Genomic DNA, 23081 nt, shown 5'->3' on the forward strand with positions numbered 1-23081 from the left:
TCTGCTTCAGCAGCCCAGGGTTTGCCAGTTCAGATCCCGGGCGTGGACCTACACACAGTTTGTCAAGCCATGCTGTGGCAGGCATCACACATATAAAGTAAAGGAAGATGGGCAGAGATGTTAGCTCAGGGCCAATGTTCCTCAGCAAAAAGAGGAGAATTGGTGGTGGATGTTAGCTCAGGGCTAATCTTCCTGAAAAGAAATGTGGAGGTATTTTTTCCCTTCCTTTATGCATTTTATAAATTATGTGAGCATGTGTTATTTTTATAATAGGGAAAACTAAAATAAACTTTAGTAAAGGAGGGGGGGAAACCTTATGGAGTTAATTTTATCGTGTTAAAATACCTCTGGTCTGCCCAATCGAGAACTGAGGTTTAGACACTGTCCTTTAGTGTGCTTTTGGTCATCCCATTTTTATTGAATTTCTTTTCTACATTGCAACACCCGCAGGCTTCTCACTGGTAATTAGAAAGGTGTTAATAACAGGGTAGGGGTTCAGAGACAGTTGTTCAACAAGCGAAAATCTTGGAACAAAAGGAGAGAGACTGGTAGCTATTCTGAAGGCAGGCGAAGGCCAGATAGGACGCCGGAGCTTCCGTCTGTTCTTCTGTCCTCTGGTGGGGAGATGGGGTCTTGGTCTGATGAGGATCTAGTTCCAGTCAGTGCAACACCATTCATCATCCTGAACATCTGTTATGATGCCTCAGCCCGGCCTTCAGAATATTTAGGGTCCAGTTAGGAAGTAACGTAGATAAGCTCAGACATAAGATCATTAATATGATTGATTTTTTTGTATTAAAAGTAAACTAGACTAGGAGCCAGCCTGGTGTGTAGTGGTTAAGTTCACAAGCTCTGCTTCAGCGGCCTGGGGTTTACGAGTTCAGATCCCAGGCGCAGACCTACACACTGCTCAAACCATGCTATGGTGGCGTCCCACATACAAAAACAGAGGAAGACTGGCACAGATGTTAGCTCAGGGACAATCTTCCTCAGACAAAAAGAGGAAGATTGGCAACAGAGGTGAGCTCAGGGCCAGTCTTCCTCACAAATAAGTAAATAAATAAACTGGACTATAATTAATAATACTGTATTGTATATTTGAAAGTTTCAAAAAGAGGAGATCTTAGAAGTTCTCATCACAGGGAAAAAAATTTTAACTGTGTGGTGATGGATGTTAACTAGACTCTTGTGGTGATCATTTTGCAATATATACATATATTGAATCATGTTTTACACCTGAAGCTAATATGATGTTATATGTCAGTTATATCTCAATAAAAATAAATAATAAACTGGATCTTGAACTGGAAAGGAAGGAAATGCTATAAGAGCATTATTGGGCCAATTGAAAAAATTGGAATATGAGCTATAGATTCATTAAAAATATTGTTTTAATGTTAACTTTTCTGAATTGAGTAACTGTTCTGTGGTTATCTAAGAGAATATCCTTGTTCTTAGGAAATAGACTTTGAATTATTAAGGGTAAAGAGGTATGATGTATGCATTCTACTTTCAAATGGTTCAGAAAAGATAAATAATGTGGATGTGGGTATATAGAATGAGAAACATAATGATAAAGCAAATATGACAAAATGTTAAAAATTGGTAAGTCTGGGAAAAGAATATATGGAAGTCCCTTGTGTTATTCTTGCTGCTCTGTAAGTTTGAACTTATTTCAAAATAAAAAGTAAAGAAAAAAGTAAACCCATTAGTACAAGTAAAGGAATGAGTACCCTTCTTGAAAATGTGGTCTTGAAAGGCACTGCCGTTTTTTTCTTGGTATGTAAATCTTAATTGCTTAAGACATTTCTTGATTCTACTTGACAAATGGTCTTTTCAGCATTCATTGGTAATGGTAAATCCATCCTCTAAGGCTTGAGTTTTTTAGAAATTATCAAAACCCATTTTCAGCCAAGTATCATAAATAATTTAAGTGGTCAGGCTGAAGCATGCTATTTTAGGTGTCAAATGTGGTAGGACTATAAAAGTACAAGGCTACTTTGCTTGTATGATTGATAAGTAGTCCTGAAAATATTTGTAAAAGATGAATTCTACAGCATGGTTGGAACAAGATGGACAATTTGGAAGGAGGATAGTTAGGTTATCTAACTTCCATTGTAAACCAGCCATATTGCTTCATAGTCACAGCGTAAGCCCAGAGTGACGGAGTCTCAGGATGGTGAGAATGAGAGTGTGGAACTAGATAATGGGATCATAAGGCTCTATGAGGAATGTACAGATGCTGAGGAGAGGCTTTCAGGACTACAAAGGAGAAGGAAATGATAGGGATTATTTTATTTTGGGGATTTGTGAGAGAATACTTGTCCTTGCCCATCTCAAGATTATTTTTATGGCTGCCTCGTTCCCTGCTTTGGGAAAGTTGCTTGGAATTGGGTAAGAGTGGGAAAGAAATCATAGGCAGAATGCCAGGGTATATATACACATTTAGTTTACAAACCTGACATTAAAGCTATGGGGCTTTTTTTCTTTCCCAATGACAGCCAATTTTAGAATCAGGAGCTGTGGAGCTGCTTTGTGGATTAACCCAAAGTGAAAATCCTGCTTTACGAGTGAATGGAATTTGGGCTTTAATGGTATGTTTCACTGTTTTATATATATCATCATTTACAAAGAAAAGAGAGCTATTATCAAAGTTAAAACTAAAGAATGTATTATTTGAAATGTCTGGAATTTTCTTTTAAAAAATCTTGCTGTTTGGCCTAGTTTTCTAATGACCTAGGACCTAGAAGACTCTGTATTCAGCTTTCAGATGTGACCATAAGCAAGTTGCTTGGCCATTGTATGCGTCACCTCTCCTATTTTATTGCTAAGAAAAGCAGACAGGTATTGAAATTTGACTTACCTAATTTTGGGAAAACATTTTCCCCGTCATGAACATATTGCTAACTGTCTAACGCTATCTACTTGACAGAGCACTTCCATGTCTCCTTTGCTCTTTGTAACAAAATTGTGGAATAAGCTAGGGAGTGTTCATATTTTGCAGATGAGTAAACTAAGGCACAGAGTGATTAAATAACTTGCCCAAGGAAACAGAATTGGTGCATAAATGCTTAATAATTTTTTAACAGTTTCTAGTAAATAATTTATAATCTAAATTCTAAAACTTTATAACTATGAAGTCAGAGAACCATTTTTCCTTAAGATTTATTAAAATAAAATTTATTGAAATTGAAAACAGTAATCCTACATGGAGTTTTTTAAACATAATTATTATAGTTACAATTTAATTACTATGTACCACGCACTAAGCTAGATGTTTTATATTTGTTATCTCTAATTCTTGTTTTAAGTTATGTTGGTATATATCCACCTTACAGTTGGGAAGCTGAGACTCAGGGATGGTAAATGAATCGTCCAAGGGCTCACAGTTAAGAAGCAACGGAAATGGGTTGTGAACCTGTCCCAAGCCTACTCTTCTCCCTGTTCCATGCTATATCTGCTGTCTTTTCACACAAACTTTGGGATAGAAATAACCATCTTCTAAGAAAGCATTGAATTCAGCAGTTTCACACTTGTTTTCCTCCTTAACTTTGCACCAGGTTTTAGCACTTTTCTTTCCTGAAACTCTTTCCCAGGACTTGACTTTTTTTTTTTTTTTTTTTTTTACCACTTTCTACGTAGCCTCCTTTTCCATCCCCTTCTCAGGGGATATTTCCCCAAGTTTCGGTTCCCAGTTTCTAATTCCCTTTATACTTCAGTTTTAGGGACTTCATCTACACTCATGGTTTAAACTCCCCCTCATACAAGAGGTTACTTTGAAATACACTTATCCACATATAACTGTCCTATTTCCCAGGTCTATCACTTAAACAGCCTGTGGGACTTCATTTGAGAGCTCCCTGACATGTACAGTTTTGACATTGAAAATTGAACTTATCCCACTTCTCAAATCCATATTAACTATTTTATTCTATCAGTCTCCATACTACCAGCTTCTATGTTCTCTATCCACAAAATATAAAACCTTGGAATCATCTTTGGCCTGGGTCTCCTGACACCTAGCCCAGGACTCTTTGCTCTTCCATGCCACTTTGCATCATTAGGTTACTTGATCTTTCATATGTCTTAGCTCCTTAATTAATTATTGCCTGGAAGGCAATAGCCACATATTATAATAAGTCTCTAGTTTACAAGTGATTTTTGTACTAAAAGTTGATTTATGAGTTATTTGGAATTTGTCATGGTTTTTTGTTCTTCAGACATGTCATTATAGCTTCAGGTTAAGCTGGGGTAATCCATGATGTGTCCAGAAAGGAGAAAAAGGAGCACAATAGCTACTGGCCTTCTGGGATTGCTGGTAGCTTGTATAAACCTCCTACCCCTGGAGAGCTTCCTGTATAATATGGACCATCCATATCAACATCTAGCATAGTGTTGTGAACACATGAGGTGTTTCATGCCAGTAAAGTTAACAAAACCCACTCCTTATTTTCATGCATGGTAACGGAGTACTTTTAAGTCATTCTCAAAATGCATGGCATAGTATAGTCGTTAGTAGTCATTTTGTTATTACAGTGCACAGAAGGCAACTTGGTAATCACCACAAGGATATTCTCAAAAGTAATAGTGGATTTTGTACTTACTTGAAAAATCTTGAGACTCTCAAATGTCCATGGCAGGAAGTGGTCATATTCCTCGTAAAGGAGTATATGTAGGAGTGACAGTTGTTTTTCTCTTGACAGGCAGAATTATAGGTGCTTAACAGGAATCAGAAAAATAATATGACTTATCCTTAAGGATACTCTGCAGATTCTGTTTATACTTTGAAATTTTCAGAGTTACTATTAAAATATAATTTAATAAAGCCAATGTAGACATGATTCTTGAAACTTCTTTAATCCTTTCAGAATATGGCATTTCAGGCTGAACAAAAAATAAAAGCAGATATTTTACGAAGCTTGAGTACTGAACAGCTATTCCGGTTATTATCAGATTCAGATTTGAATGTGCTGATGAAGACATTGGGACTTCTTAGAAATCTCCTCTCTACTCGGCCTGTAAGTAAAATCACCCAGGTTTCCAGATTAGCTACCCCTGCATATGCACTGCAAAACAGTGCCCACCTCTCTGCTCCCATCAACATCTGCCCACAAGTGTAATTCAAAAACTGCTCCTTCCTGGAAGAAGCAAGCAGTTGATATCTAGACCTGTCACCTTCGGAGGTGTTCTGGGAGCTGCTTCACCATATAGTCACCTGCCCCTCCACTCCTTCACTGCCTGTCCTGTCTCCCTGTCTTTCCTCCATGATAAATGTGAACCTGCCTTGATTTGTTACTTTATTCTTACCTGGTTTGCTGGCCAGGATGGGTTGTCACATCTGCCTAAATCCCTTATCTCTGGGGCATCTGCTTCTTTCCCTTTAGAGAATCCTTCTCAGTGCCATTCCATAGACACCTCCCTGCCCACATTTACTGGATTGACCTCTGAAGATGTCACTGTGGAGAGCAGTGGGTATTTGTCAGAGCAGGAGAGGCTGAGCTGTGCTGTGGGGTCCCTCTCATTGTTCTCTAATCTTCCCTGAGCAGCAGTGTCAGTGGCCTTCAGGTTTTGTGAGTCTTCTTTGTACCTTTTTGGCCCAAGATAGTATTAGTAAATCTGCACCATATTTTCCATATCTCTGGCTTCCCTGTCTCCCCCATCCATTTTTTGTGCTTTCCTTTTCTTTAATATCTTTGGGCTTGAGGATACCCAGTGATGACCATTCTATATTCTATCAGGCCAGGTCTGTGCTCTCTTTATCTTCGTCATCAAAAAAAATTTTTTTAAGGCAAAATGCAGCTTCATAATATAATAAACACTGTTCTTTGGCATCTACTTCTGTATGCTATGGTGTTCTCTTTGAAGCAATTGTGTATTGTATTGTTTAACTTTTAGAAGCCTTCTTTTCTTTCCTATGGTCTTTTTCTTTGTTCCCCAGATGATAATTGTGGATTTCCCATTGTTTTGCAGCATATAGATAAAATAATGAGTACTCATGGAAAGCAAATTATGCAAGCCGTCACCCTTATTCTGGAAGGGGAGCATAACATTGAGGTCAAAGAGCAGGTATGTGTTCCCTTTTTTTGAGGAATATCTTCTGAGTGTGAGTCCTGAGAAAGATCCTAGTTAGGAGTCTCCTGAAATAGTCAAATCTGCAAAAGACAGGGTGCTGAGATGGAAGGTGCTATAGAGACAAGAAAAGTCTGAGGAGAAAGATCCTCCCCCACCGCTTAAACTCTTCAAGAATTCTTCCTCCTGGAGTGGAAGAAAACATGACCAGAGATGATAATTTCAACCTCTGTGTCAGGCACTGTATACACTGTGACAGCCACCTGTGACTGTTCTAGAGTGAATCCTTTCTCCAGGACTGTTTCCAGCCCTCTGTATTACCACGCTCTGAACTCGAATTCCTGCAACTCCCTAATAAAATAATCTCTTATGCTGGAGACATTTTTTGTTTCTTTACTCTTACACATTCCTGTTCTTTATTCCTATCCCATACTCCTACTTTCTGTTGTGTTTTGGTAGGGCAAGGTTAGGGTAGGCATACAAATACAGAGGCTAGGAGCCAGCCCTGTGGCCGAGTGGTTAAGTTTGCGTGCTTCACTTCGGCGGCCCAGGGTTTCACCAGTTTGGATCCTGAGCGCAGACATGGCACCACTCATTGAGCCATGCTGAGGCAGCATCCCAGATAGGACAACCAGCGGGACCTATAACTAGAATATACAACTATGTACTCAGAGGCTTTGGGGAGAAGAAGAAGAAGAAAAAAGATTGGCAATAGTTGTTAGCTGAGGTGCCAATCTTTAAAAAGAAAAAAATTACAGAGGCTATGCATTCATGAGGGGACAGTTTGGGAATTACTTTTCTATGTTTCCTCAGGTTTATTATAGGATTTTTAACATAGTGTATATTATATTTTGTTACAAAAGGAAACGTCACCTGTGAACTTAAATTTTTGATGCAAGATCTGAGAAAATGGTAATCTTCAACTTTCTGACATAGATATTGGCTATGTGGGTGTATTCAATTTCAAAATTCATTGAGCTTTATACTTATATGCATGGAAGAAACTTGCCTAAGGTCATCAGTGGAGAGTTAGACCCAGAGTCTCACTAGAGGGCCCATACTCCTCATCCTCTGTGCTCCTGTATTAGAGTAATTCACCAGGCGTCAGAACAACAGTCCAGGAGGTAAGAGTGGTAGGATCTAGGAGCTGTGATTGAATTCGTGAGCAAAAAAGGTGACAGATTTGACAAAGTGGTTTTAAGATGGACTTTTTAGGTGATTTCTCTTAAAATTCATAATAAACAACTATGTTTTTTGATGAACAAAAATTTAACACAGAAAAACTGTAATCTCATAGGCATCACTGAAATTAGGTTGAATGAGATCCACTACTGGAACACAACAATGAAGACATATTGTTCAAAATAGACTTCTACCTGGAGAGCATAGGAATGAATTTTGTCTATAAGGACAGCTCACCTAGATAGAATTCCACCAACTTGAAAAATGAAGCAAGGTAGCAAGGTGAAGCAAGATTTAGATGAGGGCAAAACAAAAGACCAACAACAATAACATGTTTTGGCAGGACACAAATGGTACTCTCATACAGATGTTGGTGATAGTCCAGAAGTAGGCAGCTATAGGGAGGCTTAAATTGGTTATTAGCTGGAAGTTCAGTTCTCAAATGCATCTGATCACTTCTTTGTTCTTTTCTTTCTTTTTTATTGATGTATGTTAACATACAATAAGCTGCATATATTTAATTGTATACAAATGTATAATGTATATTTAAAGTATACAAATTGACATATGTTTATACCATGAAACAGTCACCATGATCAAGACAGTGAACATGTCTATCACCATCCTTAGATGGGGAACAAGACAAGTATGTCCATTCTTACCACTCCTATTCAACATCGTACTGAAATTGCTACCAAGTACAAAAGGCAAGTAAAAGAAACAAAAGCATACAGATTGGAAAGGGAGAAATTAAACTATTCCCAGACAACATGGATGTCTAAGTAGAGAATGAACTCATCAAAAAAGCTAGAACTAATCAATGAGTTAACCAAGGCCACAAGACAGAAGAATCAATTGTATTTTCGTATACTAGGATGAATAAGTAGAAATTGAGATTTTAAAAGCAGTACTGTTTACAGTGGCTCAGAAAAAATGAAATACTTATGTATAAATCTCACAAAATATGTGCAGGATCTGTATGCTGAAAACTACAAAACGTTGATAATGAAAGAAGTCCAAGACCTAAATAAATGGGGAGATATGCCATATTAAAATGTCATTATGTTTTATCCTCTGCATATGTTGTTGGATTCAATTTACTGAAATTTTCACACATTTACTGGAATGTTTCACATCTGTATTCATGAGAGAGATTGGTGTATAGTTTTCTTGTGATGTCTTTGTCTGGTTTTGATATTGGGGTATTGCTTGCCTCAGGGAATGAGGTAGACATGTTCCCTCTTCTTCGATTTTCTGCAAGAATTTGTGAAGAATTGGTATTCTTTCTTTCTTAAATTTTGGTAGAATGTACCAGTGAAGCCATCTGGACCTACTGTTTCTTTTGTGGAGAGGTATTTAGCTACGAATTCAATTTCTCTTATAGAAATAGGACTCTTCAAGTTATTTCTTCTTGAGTGAGGCTTGGTATTATGTGTCTTTCAAGAAATTTGTCCATTTCATCTGTATTTTCATATTTATAAACGTAACATGGTTCATAGTATTCTCTTTTAAAAATCTGTAGTATTTTTGGAGTGTCCTCTCTTTTGTTCTTTGGTAGTTCCTTTTTTCCTAATCAGCCTGGCTAGAGGTTTATCAATTTTATTGATTTTCTCAAAGAAGCAGCTTTTGGTTTCATTGATTCTGCCCCCCTCCCACCCCCCCGCCATTATTTTTCTATTCTCTATTTCAGGGGTCGGCAAACTGTTTCCACAAAGGGCAAGATAGGTATTTTAAGTTTTGTGGGCTAAACGGTCTCTGTAGCAACTACTCAGCTGTGCTGTTCAGCCTGGAAACAGCTATAGACAATATGTAAGCAAAGAGACATGGCTGTCTTCCAGTAAGACTTCATTTACCAAAACAGGCAGTGGGTTGGATTTGGCCCACCGGCCATAATTTACCAGTCCCTACTCTATCTCATTGATTTCCAGTTGTTCACATGACCCTGTGTGTGTGGGTGGGTGGGTGTGTGTGTGTAGCTTTTTATTTCTGCTCCCTAGCTCATATATTAGACTGGCCTGGCCCAAAAACTAATTGATCTCTTGAAGATTTGGCTTCTTGTCTCCATAGGAATGTTTACGTAGGGGTTGTATGGGCTTCCAAGCAGAACTGTAGCTCATTCTGCCATGCTGTACAAGCCGGAGGATGCGTGGGTGTATTCTGACACTCCAAGAAAGGGAATCACTTTCCTATCTTGCTGACCTAGTCTATTCTGAGGAATATTTCCTGAAACCCCCCCTTTTATTCTGTGTTAGTGGGTGAAAGAGGGGTGGTTCTTCCCTAGATAAAGGTGTTTGTCATTTCCTCCTCTTCCCAGGAATGCTTTGGTCGCCTTTTAAATTCTTATCCATAGTGAGAGTCCAAACCTGTTTATCCCCCTTGCTGTCCCCTCAGTCCTGAGAAATTCAAGGGTGTAATACCTGCCAAGACTTCTGAATGGCTCACCACATACCAGATCATTTGAAATATGACATCTTCCCCAGGTCATCTCTCTTCCCTTCCTGGGCCATGTGGAGGTCTCCTCATCATGATTTAAGTGCTATGGAATAAATAGTCTCCCAGGGCCTGCTCAGGACTTGGATTATCAATTGCATTTTCCATGTCTCCTGTATCCCAGAGGCAGCTGTTTTTGGTTCAAACCTCAGGACTCATTCCCTAATAATCTAGTTACCACAGTGTGTTTATCTAGGAGAAATAAGACCACATACCCTTTAAGATATCTGAGGGTTCGGACAAAGTGAGAAAACAATCTCCTCAATTAGCTATAACCTGCAAGCTTAATTAGCTTAAGTCTAGCAAAGGGAAAGATTAAAGATGGAGGAAATTATCTGAATTTAGACCCCATTCCCATCTCTCATCACTTTCTTTGAATGATGCACCAGGACTCAGTGTCACTTCCTCCAGGAAGCCTTCCCTGACCCTTGTAGTATGGAACAAGCTTGCTTACTTTGTGCTTTCTCAGTTCTGTTTTTACCTCAGTCACACCACAGTGAACTGTGACTGTGTGACAGCAGTGCCAGGGAGCGTGTCTTACTCCTGTCTCACCCTGATGCCCTGCAGAGTGCACACACATTATAGGTGCTCAGGAAGTGTTTGTTGAATTGTTCAGTCTGGCACTGGCTCAGTGTCCCTACAGTAGTCCTTCCACCGTTCCCTTAATTCTTGCCTTCTGCTGGTCTGGCTGTGAGAATATAACAGCTGAAAGAACAGTCTCTTCCTTCCATACCAGTGTGGTGATTGTCTGCAAGATGCCCTGTCCTGCCAGCTGGCACAGGCTCCTCCAGTCCCCACGTTAGGCCAAGCTGAACTAGGCTCCTTCACACATTTTGCTCCCTTTGTGTTCCTCTAACAGGGTTCAGAAAAGTGAAGAGGTCCTAACTGCACATGGCTAGTGTAGCTGGTGGATAGGGTCCAGGCCTTCACCCAGAAGGTTATGTGCTTGGAAGCAAGTAGCATTTGAAGAGGAAGGGAAGGAAGTTGCATCACCTATGAAGTTTCCCCCTGTTTAAAGAAACCTTGTGAGTTAGTAACAAGAGCTTCTCTTAGAAACGGAGTTTTCAAGAAAATGATAAATTACGCTTTCCCTTTGATTTATGTGATAGCATGAACTCTAAGACATGGCTGCCTTTGCCCATATGGCGTGTGCCCAGAAAGAAACCACTGATATGTTTGGGTTCTTTTTTGCCTAAGGTAGGCTTTCCTTAGGTGTGGGTATTTTTGTTGGCAGTGAGGCCAGGAGGTGAAAAATCAAGACATTCATCGTGGAAGCTGTGAGAATCCATGCACTTCAGGTGGAAATTGCCCAATTTCTTAAGCGAGCTTGAGTATGGGGACTTCAGAGCTTTCCTGATTGCTGGCCTTTGTTCTTTTCCAGACACTGTGCATCCTAGCCAACATAGCAGATGGGACAACGGCAAAAGAACTTATTATGACCAATGATGACATCTTGCAGAAAATCAAGTACTACATGGTAGGCCTTTGTCCCCTTTCCCGGCTCTCCGCTAGCCGAACATTAGAAGTCAGGGACTGTGGCATTGTTAGTTCAAAACAAATTGTGCAGAGATTAAAAAAAGAAGAGACTACTCTGTAACAGATTCAAGGAACTCTCTTCCATTCTGAAGAGAAAGAAACAACACAAGGCCTTGAGCCTTGTGCCATTTGGCAGTGTTCCCACCTGCCACCTGGCTCAGCACCCTCATCATCTCCTGATTGCCTTCCTCTTACTCAGGGAAGACTTAGGCTCTTGGCTTTCTCTCAGCGCCCTCCAGCCTGTCTTCCCTCTCAAGTCTTCAATCCCATGTGGATAAACCCTTGAGTTCTCTGGCACCTGTTCTTTGACCTGTTTGCTTTCAAACACCATCTGCCACCTACTTCCGAACACCTCAGCCACCAACTGCCATAATACCCTGGATCTTATCACCCAAACTGCCCATTGCCAAAATCTGGATATCAAACATCCCTCCTCTTTTCAGTTGGTCAGTGTCTTCTAGAAAAACCCTAACCATGGATGAACCTGTCTTCTCTTTGCCTACATGTCAGAGTGAACAACTGTAGAGAAAGGCACAGAACCAGGCTGAGTGGTTTCATGTTAAATTCACATTTCTAGAACTCAGGTGGGCCCTCAACACTGCCTGGTCCCCTCCTGTGCTTCTCCAGTGAGCTGCTGCCCCCCTTCTCTACAAGTGTCGGTTCTTACCTTCTTCTTTAGCCCTCACCTCTTCTCTCCGTTTTCACGCTTCGTGGTGACCTCCCTTTTTGTTTTATTAAGAGAATAGAAGCCAAAATGCTTCAATGGCTCCCTGTTACACCTTGAATAAAATCCATACTCCCCTCCCCCTTACGATGGTCTGTGAAGTCCTGCATGACCTGATTCATCTATGTTCCCCACTCATTCCCTCTTCCCTTCGTTCACTACACTGAGCTCTCTCTCAGTTCCTTGAAAAGGACATGCATGTTCTTTCCTGCCTCAGGATCTCCACACAAGCTGACCCCTCTGCCTAGAGCGCTTTCTCCCCACTTCTTCATGGTGTGCCTTCTCACCTTTCAGATCTCAGTTCAACTGACACTTCCTCATGGGCTTTTATCTGTGTGGGTTATTCTTTGTTACTGCATTGTCTTCCTATTAGAACACTTAGCTCAATTATAGTTTGCTTATGTGCCTACTGAGTGTAAGTTCCGTGATGACAAGGACTGTATCAGTTTTGTATCCATCCAGTATAATATATCCAATTATATATCTATCACCTTTTACAGTGCCAACCCTTAGTATGTGCTCAGTAAATATTTGTTGAATGAAAACCTTGCTGCTTCAACCAGGCACCCCCTTATCTATCCAATACCAGATCCATATAGTATCTCTAATCTTTTACAAGTATCTCTTGATGTCTCATGCCCATCAAGGTATACCTATTTCTCTGCTGCTGTTCAAAGCCAGACTTCTTAGAAGCATCTTCTGCATGTGCTGTCTCCTTCCTCAGCTCTAAATTCACTTTTTAATCCACTCCATCTGGCCTCCACCCCCCGTTGCTCTACTGAAACTCTTCTGGTTAAGGCCACCAATGAGCTCCATGATGCCAAATCCAAAGCATAGTCTTCTCTCCTCATCTTACCTCACTTACAGCAGACTTCAACACAGCTGACCGTTTCCTCCTCTTGGAAACATTCTTTTCTCTTGGTTTCCATGACACCATAGTTCCCTGCTTAGCTCAGGACTCTCTTGTGTTCTCTCTTACGTGCTCTCCAGAGATCGGTGCTTCGCAAGCTTTGTTGCACAATGGAATCTCCTAGGGAGCTTTCAAAGACTGTTACCGTGTCCTCTTCCTCCCAAGATTCTGATTTAATAGGTCTGGGAGGTAGCCTGGGCATCAGGATTATTTTAAGTTTCCTGGGTGGTTCTTATGTACAGCCACAGTTGAGAACTACTGGTTTAGGGAGTCTTGTCCATTCCTGTGGCTTTTACTATCCTCTCTGTGCTGGTAACTTCTAAATGTGTACCTCCAACCTAGACCTCTCTTCTGAACTCTGGACTCGTGTATCCTCCTGCCTACTCACCATCTCCATGTAGCCATCTGAAACCTCTTGAAGTTGATCTTTAAAAATGAGTTCTTAAATAACTCTCCTAAACCTAAATTTCTGCTCTCCTGGGCTTTCCTGTCTCAGTATAGTTCCTCTGTCGTCTACCCAGTTACTCAAACCTGCGAGTCAGTCCTGATTTCTCCAGCTCTCTCACCTCACTAATCCAATTTAGCAGCAAGTCCTGTTAGCCCTGCCTCCAAAGCTGATGTGAATTCTGTTTGCTTCTTTGTGTCACCACTGCCCTCACCCTAGTCCAGGCCACAGCATTTCCTTCCTGATTGACCATAACAGCCTGCTAGACACCCCTGCACTGTCAGCTAGGGTGATCTTCTAAAAGTGTAAATGTGGTCATGTCCCTCCACTGCTTAAATCCTTCAGGGGCTTCCTACCAACTCAGAATGAAATCCAGAGTCCTTATTTGGCCTACAAGGGCCCACGGTGCCTACTGAGCCATGCCTGCTTCTCTGAACTAATGTTACTCCACTTTTCCTTCTCAGTAAGCACAGGCCATACAGCTCCTTCTTACCTCAGATCTTTCCAGAAACTTTTCCTCTCTCCCAGGACCCCTAACCCCTAGCTTTGCACAACTGGCAACTTCCTATTCTTTAAGTCTCTGCTTAAATGTTGCCTCTTTCAAAGAGATCTTTTCTGTACATTCCACCTAAATTAGGTTTCCTCCCTCCAGTTTTCTCTATCCCAGGAATTTGTTTCCTCAAAAAATATTTATTGAGTGAATAATGAGTGAACTTATACATAGTTGTACTGTATACAAGTTCATTTATTCAGTAAGTACTCATTGATGGCCTGAGGCTAGGAGCAAATAAGTTTTGTATTGTTTTGTCTTAATAGAATCCAAACTGGACATCTCCTAACAGGTCTTGGCAGGTAGAAGGAAAAAAGAATCACCAACCATAGAATTCTGTTGGAGGAAGCCACATCCATTTCCTTGTCTCTACTTAGTTAGGACATAGTCTTACATGCCAAGATAAGTCTTTCCTAGCCTTTAAGAAACTGTCGAGCGTATCATACCACTGGTATTTCCTCAGATTTACATAAATTATTTAAATATTCTGGGGACTTTTTTTTTTTTTGACCAATAGGAAAACCATCTGTAAAGATTGTTTTACCACTGGGTCTTCTTTCGTTTAAGAGAAGACACCCTATATGGATAAATGATCCAAGTTAAACAAAAAAATAAATAAGAATTGTGTTTCAGAAGAATAGGAGGCTCCTTAACAGTAGTAGAGATATTCAAGATGAATCAAGTAGAGACTCAGTCAAGTTTTGGGGGATGTTCTTATAAAAATAAGAGTAATTTGAACCAGATAATCAATAGCGGAAGAGATAAATACCAAATGCACATCCATCCAACTTATTGGCTACTAGTGACCTGAAAGTTTCCTAACAGAGACAAAGCACAGCCTAAGTCAAAGGCATAGAATTGTCTTATACCAGTATTTCTGTGTGCATGGGTTGAATGATAAATTGCAAACTACACCTACGGCCCAAGAAGTGTTTTGTTTGGCCAGCCCCAGAGGGTTTCTGAAGTTGGAATGTAAATGTCTTTTGGCAAAGCTTCAGCCCCTAGTTTTCCAGACTCCCCACCATTCCCTGTTGTCTTTAGCCCAACCCATTCACCCATTAGTATTAACTTTGTGGCCCTTCAAGACACTTGAGTTTGAGGCCCCTGCTTCAAACTTTTAGGCTATTGGGATTTCTTATGGTATGTCACAAAAAATAATCTCAAATGAGATTACCTCCATTTTTTTTCCTTTTCTGCAACAATAGGGTCATTCGCATGTCAAACTGCAGCTTGCCGCTATGTTTTGTATATCAAACCTCGTATGGAATGAAGAGGAAGGTAAGAGATTGGTGAGATTTGTTCTGAAGAAAATTATGGGAAGAAAGTCTTGCACAGAGAAGACAGCAGGTACCCGAGATCCTGGGTAGAGGCACTGCTCATTGGGCCCCAAGCACCCAATAGAGTTGCCTTGATATGAGAATCAGTGGGTCCAGCCTGAGTCGGCTGGACAGTTAACACTGAGCCCCCACCTTGGAGTCAACACTGTACCAGATTACTAGGGATGTGGGTGGAGGAGACCCTAGAGAAGTAAGTGACAGTCCCTGCCCTTGAGAGAGCTGAGGAGGAGGCTGGTAAGATGCACTTGAAGGAGATGAGAGGTGAGAGCAGGTGGAAGGACAGGCCTGTCATTGTGTGCAGAGGAAGTACATATAAGGACTGGAGGCATACAAGCTTAATGGATAAGAGGATGCACTGGTGAAAAGTGAGAAATACACTTACTGGGGAAGTGGCCAGTCTGGCAGGAGGCCTCTGTAGATCAAAGATTCTCTACCTTGGCTGCATATTAGAATCTCCCTGGGAATTTTGCACGAAGGCAATTAAATAAGAATCTCTGGGGGTGGGCTCCAGGCTTAAGTATGTTTTAAAACTCCCCAGGTGATTCCAATGTATAGCCAAGGTAGCAAACAGGTGCAGGGGAGCAGTGGGTCTCAGTGCTGGGTCGGCTGCATAGAAATCCCTTGTGGAACTTTTTAAAATGCAGACTTCTGGTCTTCACCCCTGGAGATGCTGGGTCACTGGGTCTAGACGAGGTCACTGCATGAGTGAGTCACTGTAGCTCATCAGTGGGGAGGAAAGACTCCAAGAGGATTACTCTACTCAGCAGCTGTGTTCAGAGCAACGTGGAGGGAGGAGAAACTGGACTCAGCACACAGGCCTAGAGACCAAGTACTTTCCGGAAGCCAGGAAAACACAGTAACCCTCATGGAGGTCCTAGTCTAGTTGGAAGATAGAACAGAGTGGCGTGAAGTTGGAACTGCCACATGCTAACCAAGAGGCAGCAGGTAGTGCTGGAAGGTCAGAGGAGGGTGGAAGAGAATAGAAGGGGGGAAACAAGACCTGTTTGGAGGAGGAAGAGCCCGCTTGGTATGTCCAGAAAGAAGTGATGAAGCTGATGCCCAGTGGCAGAGTGCCTTGTGCCAGGCTGAAGAATCTGACCTTGACCCTATAGTCCGTGGAGAAATTATTCCAGGAACAGAACCCAGGATGGACTACAGGAAGGAGAATCAAGAGGCAGAGAGACCTGTTAAAATGCTGCTGGAGAATCCCAGCATGAGGGCGATCCACCTACACTGGGGGAGAGTGGAGGACGGCGGGGGTAGATGGGGTGGGGAGCGAAGGGCACTGGTAGAGCTCTAGATAGTTGATTGTAATCAAGGAGAGCAACTGCCTGGGTCGTGTTCCCAGTAACTGTTAGCTTTCACCTCTTAGGCTCACAAGAACGCCAGGATAAATTACGAGACATGGGCATCGTAGACATTCTACACAAACTGAGTCAGTCACCAGACTCAAACCTTTGTGACAAGTGAGTATCAAAGTAAAAGGGCCTTGCTTTGGGGTACATTGGATCTTTTTATGAAAGAGTTCAAATTGCTTCATAATTCACATGGCCAAACTTAAAATTTTTTTAGATTCTTGAATTCCTTTTTAATTTTCTGTGAGCCAACTCTGTGACATTTGAGTAAGAGATAAACTAATAATTAGCAAATTATTAAAGAGTCTCATCTTACTCTGAATGGACATGAGCCTGGGCCATCTTGGTCGGGGTATCTGGCAGGATCCAGAGGCCACTCCCTTATATTGCCTTGATCATTAGAATAGAAGTGCACGTTGCCTTTTAGAAAGCAGAAAGGATGGCCAATAATAGCATTCCTTAGAGCCAGCCCTGATGGCCTAGCAGTTAAAGTTCAGCACGCTCTGCTTTGGCAGCCCAGGTTTGATTCTTGGTCGCAGAACCACACCACTTGTCTGTCAGTTGCCATGCTGTGGCAGCAGCTCACATAGAAGAACCAGAAGAACTTACAACTATACACAATTATGTACTGGGGCTTTGGTGGGGGAAAGGAAGGGAAAAAGGAGGAAGACTGGCAACAGATGTCAGCTTAGGGCAAACCCCTGCAAACAAAAACAAAAACATTCATAAAGTTAAAATTTCACTGAGTGCCTGCCTTTTGCCAGCCTGGCCTGGCTGCTGGGGCTGTAGCAGTGACCACTAAGGAGTCCCTGTCCTCAAGGAGCTCACCATTTACTGGGAGAGGCAAGAGTCATCATCAGAGAGCCCTCTAACCTCAGAATAGCCAAAAATGCTTTCCCTCGGTGTGAACGCTCCCATATAACAGCCTTCACTTTCCAGCTCACTTCTCTGCCTAACAGTAACAGCAGCAGGGAACGCCACCTCTTTCATTCTCCAGACTCTTGAGCGGGGCTCAGAAGCACTTCCTGCTTTGACTCTGCCTTTCTCAGCCCTCATGTTCCCCCACACCCCCACTGCCACCCTAAACCCCAGCCACACCTCCCCTCTTACAGTATCACACCTTCGTGCCTTTACACATTCTGTTCTGATTTGCCATCCCAAGCCTCTCTCCTCTCAATCCCCATTCATTCAGTGGATATATATTTTTTAATACTAACCTCTATCAGGCACTGTTTTAGGCATTGGAGATATCTTGGTGAATAAAATTGATGAAGTTCTTGCCCTTGTGGAAGTTAAATTCTAGTACAGAAGATAGACAGTAAGCAAATGAAAGTGTAATACGACAGCAGGTAACAAGAGGTACTATGAAGAAAAAGAAAGCCAGGTGAGGGAGTGGAGAGTAAGCGAGTTTCTTGTCTTCCAGGTTAGTCAGTAAAGGCCTCTTTGAGGACGTGACATTGATCAAAGACCTGGATGCAGTGAGAGCGTCTGCGGGCAGATGTTCAGAGGAAGCGTATTCTAGGCAGGGAGGACAGTGACTTCAAGGCCCTGAGGCAGAAATGAGCTTGGCACGTTCACAAGACAGCAGGAAGACCAGTGGGGCTGGAGGGAAATAAATGGGGGTGAGCAATAAGAAGTGGACTCAGCGAGGTGATGGGGGAGCAAGTGAAAAGCCTTGCAGGCCATAGTAAGGACTCTGGATTTTATTCAGAGGTTAGTAGGAAGTCATGGGAGAGTTTTGAGCAGAAGGCCATCTGATTTGAATTTTGAAAGATTACCCTGGTGGCTTGTAGGGAATCGTCCGCAGGAGGGCAAGGATGGAAGCAGGGAGGCCAGTTAAAGGCATTGTAGGCGTGGAGGAAAGAGATGGCAGGTGGTAGTGGCACAGGTATGGAGGAGAAGTCAGATTCAGGATTTAATCTAAAGGTAGAGCCAACAGGATTTGCTCAGGATTCGATGTAGGATGTTAAAGAGAGAAAGGAAAACTGCCTAGAGTTGTAGCCAGAGTGACTGGATAGAGGGTTGCCATTTACCAAGATGGTGAGGAGTACAAGAGAAGGTGGTTGATAGGGAGAGTCAGAGTCCTTGTGTGGGTGTGCCAGCTTTCAGATGCCTATTAGATAGCCACGGGACTTGGGAGATGAGGGCTTAGGATGTAAATGTGGATGGTATATAAAGCCCTGGAGCTGAATGAAGTCACCTAGGGAGAATAAGAGAGAAGAGAGGAGGGCTAAGGACCAAGCTCTGAGGCCCTCCAGCATTTAAGGGAAAATGAGAAAGACCCAGCAAAGGAGCAGAAGGAACAATCAACGAGGCAGGCTGAGACCCAGGCACTTAAGGTGTCCTGAAAGCAAGAGAAGAAAATGCCTGGACAATGGCCATTCATCCTTCAAAACTCAGAGCAGGTTGTCACCTCCTCCAAAAAGTCTTGCCTGATCCATTCTCCACCCTACTCCACAGGCTTAGCCTGGGACCCCTCTGCTCCCATAGCACCCGCAGAGCATACCATCCTGGGTCCTGATGGCAGGTGGCTTGTCTGCCCCTCTGAAGGGAAGAGGCACTTGGTAACTGTCCTCGAGTGAGTAGCTGTGCCAGACTGGAACACACAGAGCAGGGCCCGTGCCTCCATGAAGCTTGCCATGCAGTGCGTTAAAGAAGACAAATCCCCCGGTAACTGCAGCCTGCCAAGACGATGGCTAACAGGGACTTTGTGCTTTCAGGGCAAAGATGGCACTGCAGCAGTACCTGGCGTGATGGGAGCGCCCTGGCACCTGCGAGCATCCCCCGTCCTTGTTACAGGAAGTACAGGAACTAGCCTCATTGGATTCCTTCTATTTGCACAAGTCACCTTGGACTGCAGGGAGCTGTTTTGCAAAAGCAATTTGGTAGGCTTAGATCTCAAATTCATCTTGAGAACGTTTTTTTGAGGTAGTAATTTCCTCAGAGGACTGTTGTGTTTTGTTTGGTTTTTCCTGAGCTACCTGGACTCTTTATTAGAACAATCAATCATTTTCCTTTGGACCTACAATTTTTTGCCTATGCTGCAGCCACTTTGTGAGTGAGAATGAATGTGTCTGTGCACACACAAGTGTGTGTGTGTGTGTGTGCGCGCATGTGGGTCAGAATGAATGGATGTGTGTGTGTGAGGGGTACCTCAAATTTTTCTTTTCTTATTTTGTGTGAAAATCTCTTTTCTACAGATTTTCCAGGGTTTAAGCATTGCTTGCTGTATAAAAAACCTTACTGAATTATATACAGTTTGAATGAAATGTTATTTTAAAAACAAAACAATTGTTAAGTGTTCCATAAAAGTTATGTTGAATTTTGGTCAGATGAATATTTGTAAGTAAAAAATATATGCATTTCTGAACCTCAACTTACATAGATTTTCTTTATAAAAAAACAAAAACAAAAAAAGAAAAAGAAAAGGTTGGCTATAGTTGGCCTGAATAACAGGCATGATATATGGTGCTGTGCAAAATAGTAAGCTAGCGTCTTACTGCCGTCAAGGTCAGCGAGTGCAGGGCCTCTTCTCAGCCTAACTCAGTCAGCTCTCAGGCTTCCAGGTCCGATGGACAGGGTGGAGTGGAGGGAGGCAGCAGACCCACCACACGTTTTTTGAAACATCAGAGGGAAATAGGACTACTGAAGTGAAAGCCCAGCCGTGACTCCAGTGGGCTACCCTTGGCAGGAACGGAGCACCAAGAGCCTGCCGGCTGCCCTAAATCCTGTCACTGGTGTAGCAATATCTGGCAGGATTTAGAACCAGTCACGGAACCTTATGCTCAAACTAAAGTAGGTCACCGCTTCCTGGAAACAAAGTCGATCACCTTGTGCTTCCTGAAACAGCATTTATCACTGTGAAACTAAAGAACGTCCTACAGGCCCATCTGTAGAAACAAGCAAAGAACAGGATAGTTTAGAAAGCTTGTTTTTGCTTTGGCTATACACAGCAAATTCCATCCTAGTCACTCAGGACTGCTGCTCAGTGTGCTTTTGTAAAATGAAATCGAGATTTTAGTGAGAGATACAGCAAAGATCTTTTCCTGCATGAAGCCCAAAGCGCCGAAGTTTGAGAGAAGGCAAGGGCTACTCCCCAGGAGGACCGAAGGTGGCTTCTCACAGCGACTGCCGCTTGGCCCTTACAGCCCTCAGCTTGGCGCCCGCTCCAACTTCTGCGTCAGCTTCAAGGTGAACTCAACAGAGGCTGCTCTTGACTGTTTGAAGGTAGAACCAGCCTTCCTTTTCCTTTTGCTAAAAGGTCAAAGGGACTGTGGCCAGGAAGTGAGGTCTGCGGCCCAGAGGCTTGCCGTGAGTGCATGCCACCAACAGGGTCCCACGCCCACCAGCCACTCCTGATGGGAGTGCTTTCGTTGCAGCCGCCCCGTCACCAACCTGCACCTTCCTTGGAAGATTTACATATGTTTGATTGCAAATGAATGTTTTAAAATGTATTTAATGCAATTTTTCCTGTTTTCAACATGACCACCCAAGATTCAAACACAGAGATTTCCAAGTTGTTATTTTTTCAGAACATCACTGACTTAAAGTCTGTCACGTCAGGGACTTGGGTTTCGTGCAGCTCTCAGAGTGCCCGTGTGAGGAAGCCAGTTTAAGGGAAATCTAGTTTACTGGGGAAGCCTCATCCAGGCCACTCATTGACATTTCTAGTCCTGAGAAAATATCCATGGTCGGCATTTGTAACCTAAAACACTATAGAGTTGGTATTTAAAAGTACCAGGTAAATATAAAGAAACCAGTAATAAATTGCTGAGACAATCTTGAACCCAGGTAGCATCAGAAAGCTGAAGGCCCAATGAAATCACACTTTCACACTTAAACTCTGTGGGTACATCTTGCCTCTGGCTATAAACAGTTGGTCGAAGAAAAAGTGCTTTACTATAATTAACCTTTCTGATTTGAATGAAGGAAAATGTATTTATTAAAACAAAGCTGTTTGCTGCTTTACGCAGGTGCAGTGTTCAGTCAGCAAGGAAGTGGGGGGAAGGGGGCGTGGTCTTGCGTCTCCACCCAAGCTCTTAACCAAGCTTCTCGCTCTCTCTAATACTGCATTCTGTTTCTCCTTTTTGTGCCCTGATTGTAACCCAAAATTTATAAACTAGAAAAGAATGTCCAATTTAATAAGTTGCATTTTTTTCCTTAAGCACTTTATGCGGAACAATACATGTTCTTCTGGTAGTGTTTGGATAATATGATTTTAACACATGCTAATAAAAGCCAAGAAAAATCACGGCAACTTCTAAAAAGGAGTCTGTTTTCCAAATGTCTAGAACATTAGGAAACATTAGGAGGTAATGTGTACTGGCTTTTGGAACCTATGGTTCTTGGTGAATGAGAAACCAGGAAGCGACTTTGCATTTCAGGTGGGGGCCGGGGCGCTAAGATTACTCTGGCTTCCAGGGGCATCTGCAGCCGTCTGAGGACCCCTTTCTTCCTGGCCTCCTGAAGACTAGAAGACCCTTTACAAGTGGCTACTTCCAGCCACCAGGACCTCCCAAAGTTGTGTCCACCCCCTCCATCCAGTCTGCCCCCAGAAGAGGTGCGGCATCCATAAAGGGAAGAGGCAAGGATGCCAAATGGCCAGCTGCACAGCACACGCGGCTGCTCTCCCTCCGCAAGGGTGCACGGGCACTCTTCACCTGCTCACTGTGTGCTGCCTTCCTTTCCCCATCCCGAAAATATAGAAAGAGAGAAAGCCAAGGACACCTGCCCCAGAGTGTTGGGGGAGGGTGGGGAGGTGCTTGACAGGGGAGGGAACTCCCCTGCCACAGGGGAAACTGGGAAATGAGGCCCGAGAAAGGAGAGGAAAGGAGGACTGACCCCAGATCCTGATGGAGAGCCAGCAGAGAGAGGTCCCAACACCAAGTCCTGCCCCTTCGCACTGACTTTCCCTCGCTGCTGGGCGGAGAGGCACGTGTCAGTTCCCAGCACAAGGGGAGTTTTGGTCTATGACCTGGCTTCTGAGAAAGCTGAGGGAAGCCCCCTCAAGGGCCACGTCATGACCTACTGAGCCGCCTCCCCACCTTCCAGCTCTGCAGCGCCTGGCTCCTGGCCTTGGCTCTGCCAGGCAGTCAGCCCTCTCGCTGAGTGGAGGGCCAGAGCCAGTCCTTAGGAGGGAGCCACCCTCCTTGACTTCATGGGGCTGGCCTGCTCTCCACCCTTTCAGGCCCTGACACCCAGGAGCTGAGAGGCTTTAACACCCAAAATGGCACCCATCCTGCAGTCCTGGGTTTGCTTCTGTCAGAGGAAGCCAGGCCCGGGTTCTCCGCCGAGGAGTTCCATCCTCAGAGCGTGGGCTGACATTTTGGCCACTTTTAGGAGCCTTCTTTCCACCACCACCCTCCCCCGCCCACCTCCATTCCTTCTGCCGTGAACCTTCTGGACTCTGAGACAAGATATGCCCAAGCAAGTAATGGAAGAAGGGGGTGTGTCACCACCCCTGCCTCTCTAGCCCCATCACTC

The 23081-nt window shown here is 43.1% G+C and overlaps 1 protein-coding gene across 12 annotated transcripts in view; it reads left to right on the plus strand.

The window, feature by feature from the left end:
* Nucleotides 1-21849, plus strand: part of ARMC8 (armadillo repeat containing 8) — a 94243-nt gene extending 72394 nt beyond the window's left edge. For 5 of the 12 annotated variants that reach the window (XM_070493382.1, XM_070493389.1, XM_014851975.3 and 2 more), the window contains 7 exons: nucleotides 2502-2594; nucleotides 4869-5018; nucleotides 5971-6066; nucleotides 11123-11218; nucleotides 15112-15184; nucleotides 16616-16709; nucleotides 19319-21849. In XM_070493382.1, coding sequence (XP_070349483.1) covers nucleotides 2502-2594; nucleotides 4869-5018; nucleotides 5971-6066; nucleotides 11123-11218; nucleotides 15112-15184; nucleotides 16616-16709; nucleotides 19319-19352 — 636 coding nt within the window. In that variant the 3' untranslated portion in view covers nucleotides 19353-21849. The remainder of the gene's footprint in view (nucleotides 1-2501; nucleotides 2595-4868; nucleotides 5019-5970; nucleotides 6067-11122; nucleotides 11219-15111; nucleotides 15185-16615; nucleotides 16710-19318) is intronic. The other 7 variants (XM_070493386.1, XM_070493380.1, XM_070493388.1 and 4 more) reach the window with 4 other exon arrangements.
* The last annotated feature ends 1232 nt before the right edge of the window (nucleotides 21850-23081 follow it).

The sequence above is a fragment of the Equus asinus genome, chromosome 21, assembly GCF_041296235.1.
Source record: "Equus asinus isolate D_3611 breed Donkey chromosome 21, EquAss-T2T_v2, whole genome shotgun sequence".
Classification (NCBI taxonomy): Eukaryota; Metazoa; Chordata; class Mammalia; order Perissodactyla; family Equidae; genus Equus; species Equus asinus.